The following is a 20,218-nucleotide window of genomic DNA, read 5'->3' as shown; positions in this document are numbered from 1 at the left end:
TGGTCAAGGCCTAAGACAGAGCCACAGCACACACAACATGGAACAAGATCAGTGAAGTAGAGCGTAAAACAGCTGCTCTGCGGTGACGTCGGTTGGAGCTGTGATGTATGAGTTCCTCAACCTAAAGTCACTTTTTACAGGCCAGGTTTACAGGGATTCAGTCAGAGCTGATGTAAAAGACTCACCTGGTCCATATCTGAAAGCTTTCGCTCAGTAAAAAAATCAATTAAAAAAAAGCAGGACGTTGTGTTCTGGATGTTTTCTGTGAGTGAACGTTCCCTGATCCTAGCCTCTCCCCGACGCTGCGGCAGGTCATTCCTAGCAGCGCTGACCTTCGGTCATGACGGAATTTTTCACGTCTGAGAGTTTCGTCCTTAATCCTTTCTGTCTTTAATCCTGTGGCTGTCAAGCATGAAACTGTGGACTTCAACAAAATCCCACTCTTATTCGAGGAAGCTCCTCTCATATACTTTGTGATTCTGTCTACTTACAACAGCATAAGGTGGGAAATGAATGAACCATTTGATTTTCAACCTTGAGTGAGGCTTCCTCATTTTTGCTATGGTCACACAGTCATTACAGCAATAGTGTTCTCCTGCGGCTCGCAGGGCATCAGGTTCAATATGGATTCAAATAACAAGCCCTTCATTGGCGAAAAACCTTCAGCCTGAAGGGCAGAACCAAGTTCTACCTGATGTAATGCTGTATTTAAAGAAAGTGCTTGATACTGTTGGCTAGCACATAGTTTGGATAGCAAGTATGCTAGATAACGGACTACGTTCCTTGTTTAGGTTGTTGTTTAGTTGTTTAGCCTCTTTCCTTTGAACACTGCATTTACTGTATGTAGCGCTTCACTTCAGGCTTTCACTCCTCCCAGATTGCGAGCATACAGCGGTCCACCGGTTGATAAGGTGGCACCCTACCGACTGTTTGCCACTGCTGGTCCACCCTTGGACCACTCAGATTACTGTCCTGCATACAAGCTCTAACTAGTGTTTAATCTCCTCAAACAGATTTTATAGGCACAGAGACTTTTATTTTAGAAAATAGACCAAGACATATAATATTAAAAACAACTGAGAGTAAAATAAATAAAATAATTAGGCAGAGCCAAAAATATATATATACATATATATTTTATAGACTATATGGACTTGTGGACTATATGGACTAATGAAAAGTGGAATTTTGGCCCAATCCCATTTCACCCCTCACCCCTACCACTTACCACTTAAGCCCTTAGCCCTCTGTTTTGCATGTTCAATATCTAGGTGTAGGGTGTCCTGATTCTTGTTGAGATAGAGAGGTAGGGTGAAGTGTTGGGGCTACATGACCCTCCAACCAGGTTTCTCAGAGACTGCAAACAGCAAAAAGAATAAATAAACAAACAAATAAATTAATTAATTTAAAAAAAAGCAAGACGGACGCATGTGTGGCCAAAGAAACCTACAAATGTGAGAATTTTCTTTGTTACAAAATTACATTAATCACTGTATTTTCTTAGTTTGATGTCGTTTCAGTGCATTCTGGTTGTTTTTCTTCATAACAAGCATAAAAAAATGCTAATAGCATGCTAATGTCTCGGTAGCTAGCTAGATAACTTTCCCGTTCCACCTTAAATAGTCCAGCAGTTCTGACGCCTGGAGCGCCAGAATGTAACTGCTGCACTATTTAAGGTGGAACGGGAAAATTCGAACAAGAAGCTGGAGAATATCTGACTTCAGCTTCATATCACCAAAGAATTAGTGGTGGGTGATAATAAATGATTGTCTTATACCCCCTCTTGGATGCCCTACAGCGCTAGTAGCTGTTAATGAAGTAATGCTCTTTTTATTTGAGGGTCCCATTTCTGAGGGCAAGATTTAAACCACCAACCCTTGTGACTCAGTTCCAAGGGGTTAGGGTGACATTCGAAAGTAAGGGGTAGTAAGGGGACAGCCAGTAGTGTCCTTCTGTCCATACTTTTGTCCATGTTTACAATGTCGGAAATCACTTACGCAAGCATATTCACGATTATATCATGTCTAGCAACATTGCTGTGTCTGATCCACTCGTACCAGCACAACACACTAACGCACCACCACCACCACCACCACCACGTCAGTGTCACTGCAGTGCTGAGAATGAGCCACCACCCAAACAGTACCTGCTCTGTGAGGGTCCATGGGGGTCCTGACCACTGAAGAACAGGGTAACAGAGTATCAGAGAAACAGATGGACTACAGTCTGTAACAGTAGAACTACAGAGTGCAGCTATACAGTAAGTGGAGCTGATGAAGTGGACAGTGAGCGTAGAAACGAGGAGGTGGTCATGATGTTATGCCTGATGGTGTAAACTGCTTCATGGTTTCCCAAATTTCAGAGCATCACTGCTATGTCAACGAAAAATGCCTTGTTTTTTTTAATATGTAAAGCATGTGGACATCTAGCTGTGTGAAACTTCTCCAGCAGGGGGCGCAATCAGCATGCAAACTGTATTCATCATTTAGAAAAGAATTCATCATGAACTATGGCCATCATTAACCTAGTCTATGTACAATGAACAACAAAACACAATAATACACAATAATACAATAACAAAAATCATGTTATGTTTTGTAGTTTGTAGCTCCTATCTGATAAGCTATTCCCAGAAATGCACCAGCATTTCACTCATGCAAGCGAGAAAAATAGACTCGAAGCATAAAGCTGTGCATTGCTGTGCTGCTTGCCCTGCATGGCTGGACTATAGGGCATACATGTTTTCATTTTCTCTTCTTCTTCAGTCTATCAGCTCTACACAATCACGGCTAGGAGTGGGTAATATGGCAAAAAATATTACATTGCAATCCTTAAAAAAATGTTCACAATACTCGCCACACTTTGATGTTTAGACAAAAATCCACGATGATGTAGCGGTGCCACATTTAACCACATTTAAAAACAGCCTGCAAAAATTCAGAACACTGTTCATTGAACATTTCACTCACTGTAATTATGCTCTCTTTCGAACAAAATATGCAGTGAGTCCGTGTTCTTTAGTACGTAATGACCAGATCTACACTATACTCAGAAAAGCATACAGCCAATCACAATAACAACATTTATCATGATCTTGATTAAGCCACCATATTGCCCACCTCTAATCACAGCTGTGAAGTTGCAGATCACACCTTCCCATGTTTCACTACTTCATCATTACCGAGTTACAAGCAAAATGTGAAATTTCTGCACAAATTCCTGTGAAAATCACACTTCAGGCCTCATTTAAAAGCTAGCAAGAACACAAAAATATCGTTTTTTTTTCAGTAAATCCAAATTACACCACCGCTGGCCAATCAACATGAAGAACGCTGGAATACAAACATGAGCTCAGCAAGAAAGTTAAACAGCAAAACACCTCGTACTACAATCTCTGTGCTGTGGCTTTGGTTGCCGAAGACGTTAGGAAGAAATTGGATCCAGATTTTTAGCCCCACCCACTAATCCATTTTAACTGGTAAGGGAAACACTGTATTATGTAGCTGCCACGCTTTCTGATAGCGAGACCTCCATTACGACCCATTAGAGGGGCCCAAAATCAGCAGCAGCTGTGCATTACGGAATCAAAAGCGCTACCTACCAGGCCATCGCAGTTGCTGATGGCCACCGAGGCGTCGGGCATGTCCGTCACATCTCCAGTGAACACACAGTTTCCACGGATTTGCACCTTGGCCTTCTCCTCAAAGTCCTCGTGCCACTCCAGGTGGGCTCCGGGGGCCACCAGCCTGTTATTGGCCTTCAGCCGCAGGTGCAGCTCCTTACCAAACACAGTCACGTTAAAGAACACCTGCTGAGTGTCTCTTTCTCTGGTTCTCTCCTTCTCGGGGACGCTGCGGGCGTGGCGTTTACTTTTCCCCAAAGATGAGGCGGCAGTCGAGAGGACGTGTGAGACGTAGTGGCCGCGGGAGTCCGTGCTGAACGGAACGATCAGGCCGTACTCGCTCAGCTTCCCTGAGAGGTTGGCTATGGGACAGAGACAGGACAAGCATCAGGTCAAGGAAAGAAAACATTGCATGCTTCTACAAACAGGACAAAAAGCAAAATTCAGGTTAACGAATGCCAATTAAAGGGCACATATCCTATTTTTTGGCCCTTTTATTTCTTGTGGAGCTAAACGAGTGTGGGCAGATGTATGTAAATGATTTGGTTTACATGATATCGTATACACAACAAATTGAAAATGGACTGTTTTTAAACTTTTCATGTGTGGACTGTATAGACATGTGGGATGACAAGGGCTCTTTAAGATCAAAGAGTCAATTAATGAATTCATTATTTTACGTGTAAGTAATGAATACATTACTTAAAGTGATGAAAAATTGAGTGAGCACTGTATGTACCCATGAGGACTGTGTACTGTGTGTATAATTAAAGCAAAAAAATAATAGGTTAACAATAAGTTAATTAAGGAATGCACAAAGATGAATAGTAGAGCTAATTTTGAGTTTAATACTTCGTTAATAAACGTACCTGTTAAACGTGTCCTGAGTTTAACGGTAGAGTTAATTGATAAACACGATCTGTGTTTAAAAGTAGAGTTCATTAATGAACACGTCCTGAGTTTAACAGTAGAGTTCATTAATGAACACATCCTGAGTTTAACAGTAGAGTTGATTAATGAACGCGTCCTGAGTTTAACAGTAGAGTTCATTAATGAACACATCCTGAGTTTAACAGTAGAGTTAATTAATGAACACATCCTGAGTTTAACAGTAGAGTTCATTAATGAACACATCCTGAGTTTAACAGTGGAGTTCATTAATGAACACATCCTGAGTTTAACAGTAGAGTTAATTAATGAACACATCCTGAGTTTAACAGTGGAGTTCATTAATGAACACATCCTGAGTTTAACAGTGGAGTTCATTAATGAACGCATCCTGAGTTTAACAGTAGAGTTCATTAATGAACGCATCCTGAGTTTAACAGTAGAGTTAATTAATGAACGAGTCCTGAGTTTAACAGTGGAGTTCATTAATGAACACGTCCTGAGTTTAACAGTAGAGTTAATTAATGAACACGTCCTGAGTTTAACAGTGGAGTTCATTAATGAACACATCCTGAGTTTAACAGTAGAGTTCATTAATGAACACATCTTGAGTTTAACAGTAGAGTTCATTAATGAACACATCCTGAGTTTAACAGTAGAGTTCATTAATGAACACATCCTGAGTTTAACAGTAGAGTTAATTAATGAACACATCCTGAGTTTAACAGTGGAGTTCATTAATGAACACATCCTGAGTTTAACAGTAGAGTTAATTAATGAACACATCCTGAGTTTAACAGTAGAGTTCATTAATGAACACATCCTGAGTTTAACAGTAGAGTTCATTAATGAACGCATCCTGAGTTTAACAGTAGAGTTAAGTAATGAACACGTCCTGAGTTTAACAGTAGAATTAATTAATTAATGCGTCCTGAGTTAACGGTAGAGTTTATTAATGATTGCAGTCTGAGTTTAACTCTACTGAACGCATAATGAGTTTAACAGTAGATTTAATTAATGAACGCATAATGAGTTAACCAGTAGAGTTATTTAATGAACACATCCTAAGTTTAACAGTAGAATTAATTAATGAACGCATCCTGAGTTTAACAGTAGAGTTATTTAATGAACACATCCTGAATTTAACAGTAGAGTTGATCAATGAACGCATCCTGAGTTTAACAGTAGAGTTTATTAATCAATGCCTCCTGAGTTTAACAGTAGAATTAATTAATGAACGCATCCTGAGTTTAACAGGAGAGTTATTTAATGAACGCATCCTGAGTTTAAAAGTAGAATTAATTAATGAATGCAGTCTGAGTATAACAGTAGAGTTTATTAATCAATGCGTCCTGAGTTTAACAGTAGAGATATTTAATGAACGCGTCCTGAGTTTAATAGGAGAGTTAATTAATGAACGCGTCCTGAGTTTCACAGTAGAGTTATTTAATGAACGCATACTGAGTTTAACACAAGAGTTATTTAATGAACGCATAATGAGTTTAAAAGTAGAGTTAATTAATGAACGGGTACCTGAGTTTAACAGTAGATTTAATTAAATAACACGTCCTGAGTTTACCAGTAGAATTATTTACTGAACGCGTATTGAGTTTAACAGTAGAGTTAATTAATAAACGCGTCCTGAGTTTCACAGTAGAGTTAATTAATGAACGCCTCCTGAGTTTAACAGTAGATTTAATTAATGAACGCGTCCTGAGTTTAACAGGAGAGTTGATTAGTGAACGCATAATGAGTTTAACAGTAGAGTTCATTAATAAATGCGTCCTGAGTTTAACAGTAGAGCTAATTAATGAACGCATCCTGACTTTAACAGTAGAGATAATTAATGAACGCATAATGAGCTTAAAAGTAGAATTAATTAATGAACGCATGCTGAGTTTAACAGTAGAGTTATTTAATGAACGCATCCTTATTTGAACAGTAGAGTTAATTAATAAACGCATAATGAGTTTATCAGTAGAATTAATTAATGAACGCCTCCTGAGTTTAACAGTACAGTTCATTAATGAACGCGTCCTGAGTTTAACAGTAGAATTAATTAATGAACGCATGCTGAGTTTAACAGGAGAGTCAATTAATGAACGCATCCTTATTTGAACAGTAGAGTTAATTAATGAACGCATAATGAGTTTATCAGTAGAATTAATTATTGAACGCGTCCTGAGTTTAACAGTAGAAATAATTAATGAAAGCATAATGAGTTTATCAGTAGAATTAATTAATGAACGCTTCCTGAGTTTAAGAGTAGAGTTAATTAATGAACGCATAATGAGTTTAACAGTATAGTTAATTAATGAACGCGTCCTGAGTTTAACAGTAGAGTTAATTATTGAACGCATAATGAATTTATCAGTAGAATTAATTAATGAATGCGTCCTGAGTTTCACAGTGTAGTTAATTAATAAACGCATCCTGAGTTTACCAGCAGAGTTATTTAATGAACGCATCCTGAGTTGAACAGTAGAGTTAATTAATGAACGCATAATGAATTTAACAGTAGAATTAATTAATGAATGCGTCCTGAGTTTAACAGTACAGTTAATTAATGAAGGCGTCCTGACTTTTACAGTAGAGTTCATTAATGAACGCATCCTGAGTTCAACAGTAGAGTTAATTAATGAATGCCTCATGAGTTTATCAGTAGAGTTAATTAATGAACACATCCTGAGTTTAACAGGAGAGTTAATTAATGAATGCATAATTAGTTTAATAGTAGAGTTCATTAATAAATGCGTCCTGAGTTTAACAGTAGAATTATTTAATGAAAGCGTCCTAAGTTTAACAGTAGAGTTCATTAATGAACGCATCCTGAGTTCAACAGTAGAGTTAATTAATGAATGCCTCATGAGTTTATCAGTAGAGTTAATTAATGAACGCATCCTGAGTTTAACAGGAGAGTTGATTAATGAACGCATAATGAGTTTAATAGTGGAGTTCATTAATAAATGCGTCCTGAGTTTAACAGTAGAATTATTTAATGAAAGCGTCCTAAGTTTAACAGTAGAGTTATTTAATGAACGCATCCTGAGTTTAACAGTAGAATTAATTAATGAGCGCGTCCTGAGTTTAACAGTAGAGTTAATTATTGAACGCGTTCTGAGTTTAACAGTAGAGTTCATTAATGAATGCATCCTAAGCTTACCAGTAGAATTAATTAATGAACGTGTACTGAGTTTAACGGTAGAGTTTAATGATTGCAGTCTGAGTTTAACAGTAGACTTAATTAATTAACGCATAATAAGTTTAACAGTAGAATTAATCAATGAACGCTTCCTGAGTTTAACAGTAGAGTTCATTAATGAACGCATCCTCAGTTTAACAGTAGAGTTAATTACTGAACGCGTCCTGAGTTTAACAGTAGAGTTAAATAATGAATGCATCATGAGTTTAACAGTAGAATTAATTAATGAACGCGTCCTGAGATTAACAGTAGAGTTAATTAATGAACGCATAATGAGTTTATCAGTAGAATTAATTAATGAACGTGTCCCGAGTTTAACAGTACATTTCATTAATGAACGCGTCCTGAGTTTTACAGTAGAATTAATTAATGAACGCGTCCTGAGTTTAACAGGAGAGTTAATTAATGAACGCATAATGAGTTTAAGAGTAGAGTTAATTAATGAACGCGTCCTGAGTTTAACAGTAGATTTAATTAATGAACACATCCTGAGTTTAACAGTATAGTTCATTAATGAACGCAACCTGAGTTTAACAGTAGAATTAATTAATGAACGCGTCCTGAGGTTCACAGTAGAGTTCATTAATGAACGCATCCTGAGTTAATCAGTAGAGTTATTTAATGAACGCATCCTGAGTTTAACAGGAGAGTTATTTAATGAACGCATCCTGAGTTTAACAGTAGAATTAATTAATGAACGCATCCTGAGTTTAATAGGAGAGTTAATTAATGATCGCGTCCTGACTTTCACAGTAGAGTTATTTAATGAACGCGTCCTGAGTTTCACAGTAGAGTTAATTAATGAACGCATAATGAGTTTAATAGTAGAGTTAATTAATGAAAGGGTACCTGAGTTTAACAGTAGATTTAATTAATGAACGCTTCCTGAGTTTAACAGTAGATTTAATTAAATAACACGTCATGAGTTTAACAGTAGAGTTAATTAATGAACACGTCCTGAGTTTACCAGTAGAATTATTTACTGAACGCGTATTGAGATTAACAGTAGAATTAATTAATGAACCAGTCCTGAGTTTCACAGTAGAGTTAATTAATAAACGCGTCCTGAGTTGAATAGGAGAGTTAATTAATAATCGCGTCGTGAGTTTAACAGTAGAGTTATTTAATGAACGCGTCCTGAGTTTCACAGTAGAGTTATTTAATGAACGCGTCCTGAGTTTAACAGTAGATTTAATTAATGAACGCGTCCTGAGTTTAACAGTAGAGTTGATCAGTGAACACATAATGAGTTTAACAGTAGAGTTATTTAATGAACGCATCCTGACTTTAACAGTTGAGTTAAATAATGAACGCATAATGAGTTTAACAGTAGAGATAATTAATGAACGCATAATGAGTTTAACAGTAGAATTAATTATTGAATGCGTCCTGAGTTTAACAGTAGAGTTAATTATTGAACGCATGCTGAGTTTGACAGGAGAGTCAATTAATGAACGCGTCCTGAGTTTAACAGTAGAGTTATTTAATGAACGCATCCTTATTTGAACAGTGGAGTTAATTAATAAACGCATAATGAGTTTGTCAGTAGAATTAATTAATGAACGCATAACGAGTTTAACAGTAGAGTTAATTAATGAAAGCATAATGAATTTATCAGTAGAATTAATTATTGAATGCGTCCTGAGTTTAACAGTAGAGTTAATTATTGAACGCATAATGAGTTTAACAGTATAGTTCATTAATGAACGCGTACTGAGTTTAACAGTAGTTATTTAATGAACACATCCTGAGTTTAACAGTAGAATTAATGAACGCGTCCTGAGTTTAACAGTAGATTTAAATAATGAACGCGTCCTGAGTTTAAAAGGAGAGTTGATTAATGAATGCATAATGAGTTTAACAGTAGAGTTCATTAATGAACGTGTCCTGAGTTTCACAGTAGAGTTAATTAATTAATTCCTCCTGAGTTTAACAGTAGAGTCAATTAATGATCGCGTCCTGAGTTGAACAGGAGAGTTGATTAATGAACGCATAATGAGTTTATCAGTAGAATTCATCAATGAATGCGTCCTGAGTTTAACAGTAGAGTTCATCAATGAAAGCGTCCTGAGTTTAAATGTAGATTCCATTAATGAACGTGTCCTGAGTTTAACAGTAGAGTTAATTAATGAACGCGTCCTGAGTTTAACAGTAGATTTAAATAATGAAGTCGTCCTGAGTTTAACAGTAGAGTTATTAAATGAACACATCCTGAGTTTAACAGTAGAATTAATTCATGAACGCGTCCTGAGTTTAACAGTAGATTTAAATAATGAGGGTGTCCTGAGTTTAACAGTAGAGTTAATTAATGAACGCATCCTGACTTTAAAAGGAGAGTTGATTAATGAACGCATAATGAGTTTAACAGTAGAGTTCATTAATAAATGCGTCCTGAGTTTAACAGTAGAATTAATTAATGAATGCGTCCTGAGTTTAAAGGTAGAGTTATTTAATGAACGCATCCTGAGTTTAACAGTAGAGTTCATTAATGAAAGTGTCCTGAGTTTCACAGTAGAGTTAATTAATGAACGCGTCCTGAGTTTAACAGTAGAGTTAATTAATGAAAGTGTCCTGAGTTTAACAGTAGAGTTAATTAATGAACGCATCCTGAGTTTAACAGTAGAGTTCATTAATGAAAGCGTCCTGAGTTTAACAGTAGAGTTAATTAATGAACGCATCCTGAGTTTAAAGGTATTGTTATTTAATGAACGCATCCTGAGTTTAACAGTAGAGTTAATTAATGAACGCATCCTGAGTTTAATAGTAGAGTTCATTAATAAATGCGTCCTGAGTTTAACAGTAGAATTATTTAATGAATGCATCCTGAGTTTACCAGTAGAGTTAATTAATGAACACATCCTGAGTTTAACAGTAGAGTTAATTAATGAACGCATCCTGCGTTTAACAGTAGAGTTCATTAATAAATGCGTCCTGAGTTTAACAGTAGAGTTGAGTAATGAACGCGTCCTGAGTTTAACAGTAGAGTTAATTAATGAACAAGTCCTGAGTTTAACAGTAGAATAATTAATGAACGCATTCTGAGTTTCACAGTAGAGTTGAGTAAAGAACGCGTCCAGAGTTTAACAGGAGACGTAATTAATGATTGCCTCCTTAGTTTAACAGTAGAGTTCATTAATGAACGCATAATGAGTTTAATAGTAGAGTTAATTAATGAACGTGTCCTGAGTTTAACAGTAGAGTTCATTAATGAACGTGTCCTGAGTTTAACAGTAGAGTTCATTAATGAATGCATCCTGAGTTTAACAGTAGAGTTAATTAATGAACGCTTCCTGAATTGAACAGGAGAGTTAATTAATGAACAAGTCCTGAGTTTAACAGTAGAGTTAATTAATGAACGCATCCTGAGTTTCACAGTAGAGTTAATTAATGAACGCGTCCTGAGTTTAACAGTAGAGTTCATTAATGAACACAGTCTTAGTTTAACAGTAGAGTTGAGTAATGAATGCGTCCTGAGTTTCACAGTAGAGTTAATTAATGAACGCGTCCTGAGTTTAACGGGAGACGTAATTAATGATCGCCTCCTGAGTTTAACAGTAGAGTTCATTAATGAACGCATAATGAGTTTAATAGTAGAGTTAATTAATGAACGTGTCCTGAGTTTAACAGTAGAGTTCATTAATGAACGTGTCCTGAGTTTAACAGTAGAGTTCATTAATGAATGCATCCTGAGTTTAACAGTAGAGTTAATTAATGAACGCTTCCTGAGTTGAACAGGAGAGTTAATTAATGAACACATCCTGAGTTTCACAGTAGAGTTCATTAATGAACGCATAATGAGTTTAATAGTAGAGTTAATTAATGAACGCATCCTTAGTTTATCAGTAGAATTATTTCATGAACGCATCCTGAGTTTAACAGGAGAGTTAATTAATGAACGCATCCTGAGTTTAACAGTAGAGTTAATTAATGAAAGCGTCCTGAGTTTCACAGGAGAGTTAATTAATGAAAGTGTCCTGAGTTTAACAGTAGAGTTAATTAATGAACACATCCTGAGTTTAACAGTGCAATTTATTAATGAACGCGTCCTGAGTTTAACAGTAGAGTTCATTAATGAACACAGTCTCAGTTTAACAGTAGAGTTGAGTAATGAACGCGTCCTGAGTTTAACAGTAGAGTTAATTAATGAACACATCCTCAGTTTCACAGTAGAGTTATTTAATGAACACATCCTCAGTTTCACAGTAGAGTTAATTAATGAACGCGTCCTGAGTTTAACAGTAGAGTTCATTAATGACCGCTTAATGAGTTTAATAGTAGAGTTAATTAATGAACGTATCCTGAGTTTAACAGTAGAGTTAATTAATGAACGCATCCTGAGTTTAACAGTAGAGTTAATTAATGAAAGTGTCCTGAGTTTAACAGTAGAGTTAATTAATGAAAATGTCCTGAGTTTAACAGTAGAGTTAATTAATGAAAGTGTCCTGAGTTTTACAGTAGAGTTAATTAATGAAAGTGTCCTGAGTTTAACAGTAGAGTTAATTAATGAACACAGTCTCAGTTTAACAGTAGAGTTGAGTAATGAACGCGTCCTGAGTTTAACAGTAGAGTTAATTAATGAACACATCCTCAGTTTCACAGTAGAGTTATTTAATGAACACATCCTCAGTTTCACAGTAGAGTTAATTAATGAACGCGTCCTGAGTTTAACAGTAGAGTTCATTAATGACCGCTTAATGAGTTTAATAGTAGAGTTAATTAATGAACGTATCCTGAGTTTAACAGTAGAGTTAATTAATGAACGCATCCTGAGTTTAACAGTAGAGTTAATTAATGAAAGTGTCCTGAGTTTAACAGTAGAGTTAATTAATGAAAATGTCCTGAGTTTAACAGTAGAGTTAATTAATGAAAGTGTCCTGAGTTTTACAGTAGAGTTAATTAATGAAAGTGTCCTGAGTTTAACAGTAGAGTTAATTAATGAACGCATCCTGAGTTTAACAGTAGAGTTAATTAATGAACGCATCCTGAGTTTAACAGTAGAGTTCATTAATGAAAGCGTCCTGAGTTTAACAGTAGACTTAATTAATGAACGCGTCCTGAGTTTAACAGTAGAGTTCATTAATGACCGCTTAATGAGTTTAATAGTAGAGTTAATTAATGAACGTATCCTGAGTTTAACAGTAGAGTTAATTAATGAACGCATCCTGAGTTTAACAGTAGTTAATTAATGAAAGTGTCCTGAGTTTAACAGTAGAGTTAATTAATGAAAATGTCCTGAGTTAAAACAGTAGAGTTAATTAACGAACGCATCCTGAGTTTAACAGTAGAGTACATTAATGAACACAGTCTCAGTTTAACAGTAGAGTTGAGTAATGAACGCATCCTGAGTTTAACAGTAGAGTTAATTAATGAATGCATCCTGAGTTTAACAGTAGAGTTATTTAATGAACACATCCTGAGTTTCACAGTAGAGTTAATTAATGAACGCGTCCTGAGTTTAATACTAGAGTTAATTAATGAACGTATCCTGAGTTTAATAGTAGAGTTAATTAATGAACGCATCCTGAGTTTAACAGTAGAGTTCATTAATGAAAGTGTCCTGAGTTTCACAGTAGAGTTAATTAATGAACGCGTCCTGAGTTTAATAGTAGAGTTAATTAATGAAAGTGTCCTGAGTTTCACAGTAGAGTTAATTAATGAACGCATCCTGAGTTTAACAGTAGAGTTCATTAATGAAAGCGCCCTGAGTTTAACAGTAGAGTTCATTAATGAAAGTGTCCTGAGTTTCACAGTAGAGTTAATTAATGAACGCGTCCTGAGTTTAATAGTAGAGTTAATTAATGAAAGCGTCCTGAGTTTAACAGTAGAGTTAATTAATGAACACATCCTCAGTTTCACAGTAGAGTTATTTAATGAACACATCCTCAGTTTCACAGTAGAGTTAATTAATGAACGCGTCCTGAGTTTAACAGTAGAGTTCATTAATGACCGCTTAATGAGTTTAATAGTAGAGTTAATTAATGAACGTATCCTGAGTTTAACAGTAGAGTTAATTAATGAACGCATCCTGAGTTTAACAGTAGAGTTAATTAATGAAAGTGTCCTGAGTTTAACAGTAGAGTTAATTAATGAAAATGTCCTGAGTTTAACAGTAGAGTTAATTAATGAAAGTGTCCTGAGTTTTACAGTAGAGTTAATTAATGAAAGTGTCCTGAGTTTAACAGTAGAGTTAATTAATGAACGCATCCTGAGTTTAACAGTAGAGTTAATTAATGAACGCATCCTGAGTTTAACAGTAGAGTTCATTAATGAAAGCGTCCTGAGTTTAACAGTAGACTTAATTAATGAACGCGTCCTGAGTTTAACAGTAGAGTTCATTAATGACCGCTTAATGAGTTTAATAGTAGAGTTAATTAATGAACGTATCCTGAGTTTAACAGTAGAGTTAATTAATGAACGCATCCTGAGTTTAACAGTAGTTAATTAATGAAAGTGTCCTGAGTTTAACAGTAGAGTTAATTAATGAAAATGTCCTGAGTTAAAACAGTAGAGTTAATTAACGAACGCATCCTGAGTTTAACAGTAGAGTACATTAATGAACACAGTCTCAGTTTAACAGTAGAGTTGAGTAATGAACGCATCCTGAGTTTAACAGTAGAGTTCATTAATGAAAGTGTCCTGAGTTTCACAGTAGAGTTAATTAATGAACGCGTCCTGAGTTTAATAGTAGAGTTAATTAATGAAAGTGTCCTGAGTTTCACAGTAGAGTTAATTAATGAACGCATCCTGAGTTTAACAGTAGAGTTCATTAATGAAAGCGTCCTGAGTTTAACAGTAGAGTTAATTAATGAGTTAATTAATGAACGCAGTCTCTCACAGCTATCAGAGTCTACCCGCTGACTCAGTGCCGCGGTCTGTGCAGCTCTGGAGTTTGTTCTGCAGTTTGGTTCAGTATCTGAGTCTCTGCTGCTCTGAAGTAAACTTCCCCAAACTTCTGTGCACCGCGCGCGCGGCCGTGTCCGCGGTAACCCCGCCGGCTCCGAGTTTCCCGGATCTCACTGAAGCGCTGTTCGGCTTACCGTGCGAGAGAGCCGCGCGCCGCTCCGCCAGCAGCAGCGCGCTGAGGGCGCAGTACAGCAGCAGAGGAGCGGAGTCCATGACGAGCCGAGCGCGAGCAGCTCAACTTCCCAAACGCAAACTTTCCTCTTCTTCAGCGCGAGCCTGGCGAACTCCCGGCGGCCTCGGATCATGGGGAAAGCTGGCGCGTGCGTGTGCGTGTGTGCGTGCGGGGAGAGCGGGACAGACTCAGCATTACTCACACACACACACTCACTCACCCTCACATATAAACACACACGCGCGCGCACACACACACACACACACACACACAGCTACTGGACTCAGAGTGGACGAGAGAGAAAGAGAGAGAGAGAGAGAGAGAGAGAGAGAGAGAGAGAGAGTGAGTTGTAATGGTAGAGAGAGAAGAGAGACAGAGAGAGATAGAGAGAGTTGTTATGATAGAGAGAGAGAGAGAGAGAGAGAGAGAGAGTTGTAGTGGTGGAGAGAGTGAGTTGTGGTTGTAGAGGTAGGGGGCGCTGCTGTGTCACCCCAACAACGTGGCTTTAATCACGTGGAGCTGAAAGGGTTAAAAGCAGGACCGCCGCTCTGCTGAGCACTAAAGAGAAAAGACAGCACAGAATGTGTGTGTGAGTGTGTGTGTGTGTGTGTGTGTGTGTGTGTGTCAAAGTGCACTGTTAGCACAGCATGTGCACACGTGCCCAAAGCTTCATTGCCGTTATAATTATCTACAGCTTTATCAGTAGAAATACTACGGATACAAACAAATATGAACAGATAACAGACTGAGCATTCCTGTGTACAGTTACAGAAAATATTAATAAATAAAATTTATATGATACGATCCTGTTTCCAAAAAGTTGGGACGCTGTGCAGAATGTAAACAAAGGCAAAATGCAATGATGTGCAAATCATTTAAAGCCTATATTTAACTGAAAATAGTACAAAAACATTGTTTTTTGAAAAATACATGCCTGCTTTGAATTTAATGCCAGCAAAACATTTTTAAAAAGTTGGGCCGGGGGCCTTTTGACCGCTGTGCTTCATCACCTCTCCTTTAACAGCGCTCCGTCAGTGTTCGGGAACTGAGGAGACGCTGCTGCAGCTCTGAAAGTGAAATGTTTTCCTGGTCTTGTTTGATTCAGGATTTCAGCTGCTCAGCAGTTTCAGGCTCTCCTTTGTCATATTTTTCATTTCATAATGTGCCAGATTCTCAGTGGTGACCGGTCTGGACCGCAGGCAGGTCAGTTTAGCTCCCGGACTCTTAATATGGAGCAGTGCTGCTGTTATACACCCTGGACAGGTCGCCAGTCCATCGCAGGGCAGACAGACAGACACAGACAGTCACTCACACCCAGGGGCAGTTTAGCACGTCCAATTGGAATGTAGTTTGACATCGTCCTGCTGAAATAATCAAGGCCTTCCCTGAAAAAGACGTCGTCTGGAAGGCAGCAGATGTTGCCAGATCATGTTTATATCATTCAGCTTTAATGGGGCCTTCACAGATGAGCATGTCACCCATGCCATGTGCACTAATGCCCCCTAAACCATCATGAATACTGGATTTAGAACTGAGCACTGATAACAAGCTGAGGGGTCTTCAGCCCAGAGGACACAGTGTCCATGATTTCCTAAAAGAATTTCCAAAAAGAAAGTGCTGAGAATGACCCACCACCCAAACAGTACCTGCTCTGTGAGGGTCCATGGGGGTCCTGACCACTGAAGAACAGGGTAACAGAGTATCAGAGAAACAGATGGACTACAGTCTGTAACTGTAGAACTACAGAGTGCAGCTATACAGTAAGTGGAGCTGATGAAGTGGACAGTGAGCGTAGAAACAAGGAGGTGGTCAGAATGTTATGCCTGATTGGTGTTATATATATATACATACAGTATATATTGAGAAATCCTTTGTAACACTGGACTAACTTTTCTGGTGGCACATGAAAGAAAGTTATTAGTGAAGGCACATCAGTGTAAGTGGCACAAGAGTTTGTGAGAGCACCCAAAGTGAATTAAAAGTAGTGGAAGCAAACGCACAACCTCGCTCTCTAGCCTCCCTGGCCACTTTATTAGAAACACCAACCTCATAGCTCCACTATGTAGTTCTACAGTTACAGACTGTAGTCCATCTGTTGTTGCACAGTGAATCAGCCACTGTGTATAAGCTACAGTCTCTAACTCTACACCAGCAAGGAGGATCTACAAAGGAGGTGTTTCAGATAAAGTGGCCAGGGACAGGGCGTACAGAATAGAACCTCAGGTTTAGCAGGAGGTTGTCTGACTTGAGCAGGCATCTCTATGACTTCTGTCCATGTTAATCTGCTTCTTCATCGCTTCACTTTCAGCACCAAAACAGCTTGATATGATCAGGCGTTCATGTTTGAGCACTAAAGTCTACTTTAAACTCCACGATGACTCCGCTGCCTGTGTTTAGAAGTGGATCTAGGTCAGTTTACCCTCATACGTCCTAGCTAACTGTGTTTTTATCCCCATTTCCTGGGTGACTCACTTGTCTTTGGCCGAGGTTACGGCTGTGTGGATGTTTGGGGGGTTAAATCAGCCGCTGCCACCTGCGGAGTGAGATCCGGGGGCTTAGCGTAGTTCGGTGGAGAAAAGCTGTGAGCTAATGTCTCGATCTCCAGGAGACAGATGAGTAAAACCCCCTGTGCTGGCCGTCAAGGCTGGATGTCAAATCTGTCTCTTTTTAACCCATCAAGGACAAAGTCAGCATTGTCCACGGACGTTACGAGGATCTAACGGGCAGCTTTGCAAAACAAACCTTCAATGAAGAAAAAGAAAGAAGAATGACAGTTCATGCAAGCAAAGACAGAAAGCAGTGACTTGTAGATTCACTTTGACCCTCTAAGCGAAAAACATTACAAAGACAAAATATGTAATGTTATCTGAGCAACTTCACTGGGTTTTGTGTATGTATATATATATATATATATATATATATATATATATATATATATATATATCCATCCATCCATCCATTTTCTAAGCCACTTCTCCGTCAGGGTCTCGAAGAGGTGCTGGAGCCTATCCCAGCAGTCTTCGGGCGACCACTGAAGAACAGGGTAACAGAGTATCAGAGAAACAGATGGACTACAGTCTGTAACTGTAGAACTACAGAGTGCAGCTATACAGTAAGTGGAGCTGATGAAGTGGACAGTGAGCGTAGAAACAAGGAGGTGGTCAGAATGTTATGCCTGATTGGTGTTATATATATATACATACAGTATATATTGAGAAATCCTTTGTAACACTGGACTAACTTTTCTGGTGGCACATGAAAGAAAGTTATTAGTGAAGGCACATCAGTGTAAGTGGCACAAGAGTTTGTGAGAGCACCCAAAGTGAATTAAAAGTAGTGGAAGCAAACGCACAACCTCGCTCTCTAGCCTCCCTGGCCACTTTATTAGAAACACCAACCTCATAGCTCCACTATGTAGTTCTACAGTTACAGACTGTAGTCCATCTGTTGTTGCACAGTGAATCAGCCACTGTGTATAAGCTACAGTCTCTAACTCTACACCAGCAAGGAGGATCTACAAAGGAGGTGTTTCAGATAAAGTGGCCAGGGACAGGGCGTACAGAATAGAACCTCAGGTTTAGCAGGAGGTTGTCTGACTTGAGCAGGCATCTCTATGACTTCTGTCCATGTTAATCTGCTTCTTCATCGCTTCACTTTCAGCACCAAAACAGCTTGATATGATCAGGCGTTCATGTTTGAGCACTAAAGTCTACTTTAAACTCCACGATGACTCCGCTGCCTGTGTTTAGAAGTGGATCTAGGTCAGTTTACCCTCATACGTCCTAGCTAACTGTGTTTTTATCCCCATTTCCTGGGTGACTCACTTGTCTTTGGCCGAGGTTACGGCTGTGTGGATGTTTGGGGGGTTAAATCAGCCGCTGCCACCTGCGGAGTGAGATCCGGGGGCTTAGCGTAGTTCGGTGGAGAAAAGCTGTGAGCTAATGTCTCGATCTCCAGGAGACAGATGAGTAAAACCCCCTGTGCTGGCCGTCAAGGCTGGATGTCAAATCTGTCTCTTTTTAACCCATCAAGGACAAAGTCAGCATTGTCCACGGACGTTACGAGGATCTAACGGGCAGCTTTGCAAAACAAACCTTCAATGAAGAAAAAGAAAGAAGAATGACAGTTCATGCAAGCAAAGACAGAAAGCAGTGACTTGTAGATTCACTTTGACCCTCTAAGCGAAAAACATTACAAAGACAAAATATGTAATGTTATCTGAGCAACTTCACTGGGTTTTGTGTATGTATATATATATATATATATATATATATATATATATATATATATATATCCATCCATCCATCCATTTTCTAAGCCACTTCTCCGTCAGGGTCTCGAAGAGGTGCTGGAGCCTATCCCAGCAGTCTTCGGGCGACCACTGAAGAACAGGGTAACAGAGTATCAGAGAAACAGATGGACTACAGTCTGTAACTGTAGAACTACAGAGTGCAGCTATACAGTAAGTGGAGCTGATAAAGTGGACAGTGAGTGTAGAAACGAGGAGGTGGTCATAATCTTATGCCTGATCGGAGTAAATGGATTATATTCTTTTTAAAACTTGTTTGTTTTGACATCAAAAACAACAAAAATGTGAAGAATTGTTTTGCTTTCTGCCGCACAAAACTGTCCACACAAATAACCTGAACCTCTTTTCCCACTTACAAAGGCGAGTAAGCAGATCCGGCGCTCGAGTCTCAGAAGTAATGGAAACAAATCTGATCATTAGGAGGTGGAAAGAGTTCTGAGCCCGAATGTGTTTTGGATGCTGCTTTTCCATTCACAGCCGTGCACGACCTCATCCCACTGCACGCCGAGGACTCGTTAACACACGAAATAAGAAAAGAACTTTACTTTTCTCCCCTGGCTGCTGTTATGGATGGACTGCTCTCTCTCTCACCCACACGCTGTTCATCTCTGCTGAATAATGTACGAGTAAGTAAATAAACGTAAATTGAGAAGTATTAAATACTATTTTATTCCACAGTCTATACTACGATTTCGATCCCCAGTGATGCCACAGCCATCTGTGGCCAGGAGCCCAGGAGAGCATCATTGGCCCCGCCCACTTTTAATAATTGATCCAAAATAACTGCTCAACTTTACTTTCAGGATGAAACTATTAGAAATACACATGAAAAAGCACAGATGAAAATGCTAAATGTGACATTCATTATCAAATTTTAATATCACCCAATCAAAATTCCTCTTTAACTAATACCTGCTTTCTGTTTCCGGTGGCACATTATGTGTTTTTGGAATTGGATTTGCAGATAAACAATTTGCCCCTCAATATGTAATGACTAAATACATAAATGAAATCAAGATATGTTTGGTGGGAAATGGGTGGTCTCTTAAGACCATGACCCATCCCCGACTGTACAGTGTTAGATAAATACAGTAACCAAATCTAAAGGTGGTGCAATACTTA

General features: G+C 38.3%; 1 protein-coding gene across 2 annotated transcripts in view; it reads right to left on the bottom strand.

Annotated features, from left to right (window-relative positions):
* The window catches only part of LOC108441013 (A disintegrin and metalloproteinase with thrombospondin motifs 3), a 139,490-nt gene extending 124,456 nt beyond the window's left edge, over window positions 1–15,034 (bottom strand). For both annotated transcript variants that reach the window (XM_037543889.1, XM_017720266.2), the window contains exons 1-2: window positions 14,750–15,034; window positions 3,602–3,984 (exon numbers count right to left, since the gene is read on the bottom strand). In XM_037543889.1, the coding sequence (XP_037399786.1) occupies window positions 3,602–3,984; window positions 14,750–14,828 (462 nt within the window). In that variant the 5' untranslated portion in view covers window positions 14,829–15,034. The remainder of the gene's footprint in view (window positions 1–3,601; window positions 3,985–14,749) is intronic.
* Between the last annotated feature and the right edge of the window lie 5,184 nt (window positions 15,035–20,218).

The sequence above is a fragment of the Pygocentrus nattereri genome, chromosome 13 (genome assembly GCF_015220715.1).
Source record: "Pygocentrus nattereri isolate fPygNat1 chromosome 13, fPygNat1.pri, whole genome shotgun sequence".
Lineage (NCBI taxonomy): Eukaryota > Metazoa > Chordata > Actinopteri > Characiformes > Serrasalmidae > Pygocentrus > Pygocentrus nattereri.
Note: the sequence above shows the minus strand (reverse complement) of the source record. Positions and strands in the feature narration are given on the sequence as shown.